General features: G+C 37.2%; 1 protein-coding gene across 1 annotated transcript; it reads right to left on the bottom strand.

Annotated features, from left to right (window-relative positions):
* Positions 1–247: 247 nt before the first annotated feature.
* On the bottom strand, positions 248–1,162 carry LOC118732788. The gene is made up of 2 exons (XM_036461897.1): positions 766–1,162; positions 248–698 (listed from the first exon to the last, which is right to left on the bottom strand). The coding sequence occupies exons 1-2, from the start codon at positions 832–834 to the stop codon at positions 339–341; spliced, it is 429 nt and encodes a 142-aa protein (XP_036317790.1). The 5' UTR covers positions 835–1,162; the 3' UTR covers positions 248–338.
* Between the last annotated feature and the right edge of the window lie 146 nt (positions 1,163–1,308).

The raw sequence follows: 1,308 nt of genomic DNA, 5'->3' as shown, positions 1-1,308 counted from the left end.
AGGAAAATTACCAAAACCGAAAACAAAAAAATTGCCTGAAGTCAGCGGAATTTTTCAGAAACTTCACACTTGCACTTTATTTTAATAAAATTTGACAGGCTATAAAACTGCATACTACAAATCTTTCTAAAAAACCGTATTAAAAAGCTGAACATATAGATGCATTTTTGCATAAGTTATCTACTATTTGAAATGTGGATTTGTACAGTTTTTGCTTAAGAATAGACATGTATTTTTATAAAAAAAAATTTAATAATAAAAATGTTAGTGGGTAAAACTTTTCAATGTGTGGTGGATTTATATGTAGCTATTACGACGAGTGTATGTACACTTATTTTCTAAATCTTATCTATTAAAACCTTCATCAACTTTAAAAACTCTTTCGAGGTGTCATTTTGTTCCCTTATGGCAGTAACAACCTCATTTGTTAGCACCTTGGTATCATCCACAACACTCCTTAGCAATTCTGTGTGTTCCTGCATGATTCTGATCACTTCTCCCGAACGTTTTCTTTTTCTTCCAGAAGAAGCAGGTGCAGATGAATCACCAGGCAACACAGCTGATGCTGAAAGCAGTGGTACTGGCGAGGGCGTCGATGCTGCTTCCATGGATGGCGATGGTGAAGGTGTTGACGGTGCTAACGGAGGCGATGGAGATGGTGCTACTACCGACTGGCTGGATTCATTAAGTATTGTGTCCTAGGAAATGTATTTACATATGTAAATATTTTGGAAAACAAAATAAAAGTGAACTGAAAATACATACTAATAAAAATGACTCGTGCACTTCCGCATTGTTAACAGCGGTTCCCCCAATAATTTGGTGTACCGCCATATTATGCTTCCATGTTGATGGACTGCCACCTGACGCACCCACATTCTTTTTCTCATCCCTGCAAATTTATGTACGTATATATTAATATGGTGCACTAATTTATTTGATAGAAGGGGTACGGTTTAGTTATTTTCCCAATGATTTCACTCATTTATTAATCAATTTGGTCTGAAATATGCACTTTTTTGTGAATTTCGAAGTAAGTTATATGCAAAAATACTGTGGTCAGCGTAGCCCGAGTTGGACTGATGAGGTTTCTAAGCACGGAAAGGTGTTCCGCACAAAAATGCTTTTTACCCAGTTTACATTCCCGGAGTCAAGATACTAATTTTAGGCCATTTTGAATGAGTTCCCCAGGGGCCTGTGGAAAGTTTTGAGGGGTCAGATTTGACTTTTTACAAAGTGTAAACTGTGCTGTTTCTAATGGGTGGGATATTAAGAACCACACCAGCTCCTCCGCCCACTAACCCAAAA

This window comes from Rhagoletis pomonella, unplaced genomic scaffold (genome assembly GCF_013731165.1).
Source record: "Rhagoletis pomonella isolate Grant_MI unplaced genomic scaffold, Rhpom_1.0 Rhpom_scaffold_28210, whole genome shotgun sequence".
NCBI lineage: Eukaryota > Metazoa > Arthropoda > Insecta > Diptera > Tephritidae > Rhagoletis > Rhagoletis pomonella.
This window is presented reverse-complemented; position numbering and strand designations above follow the sequence as displayed.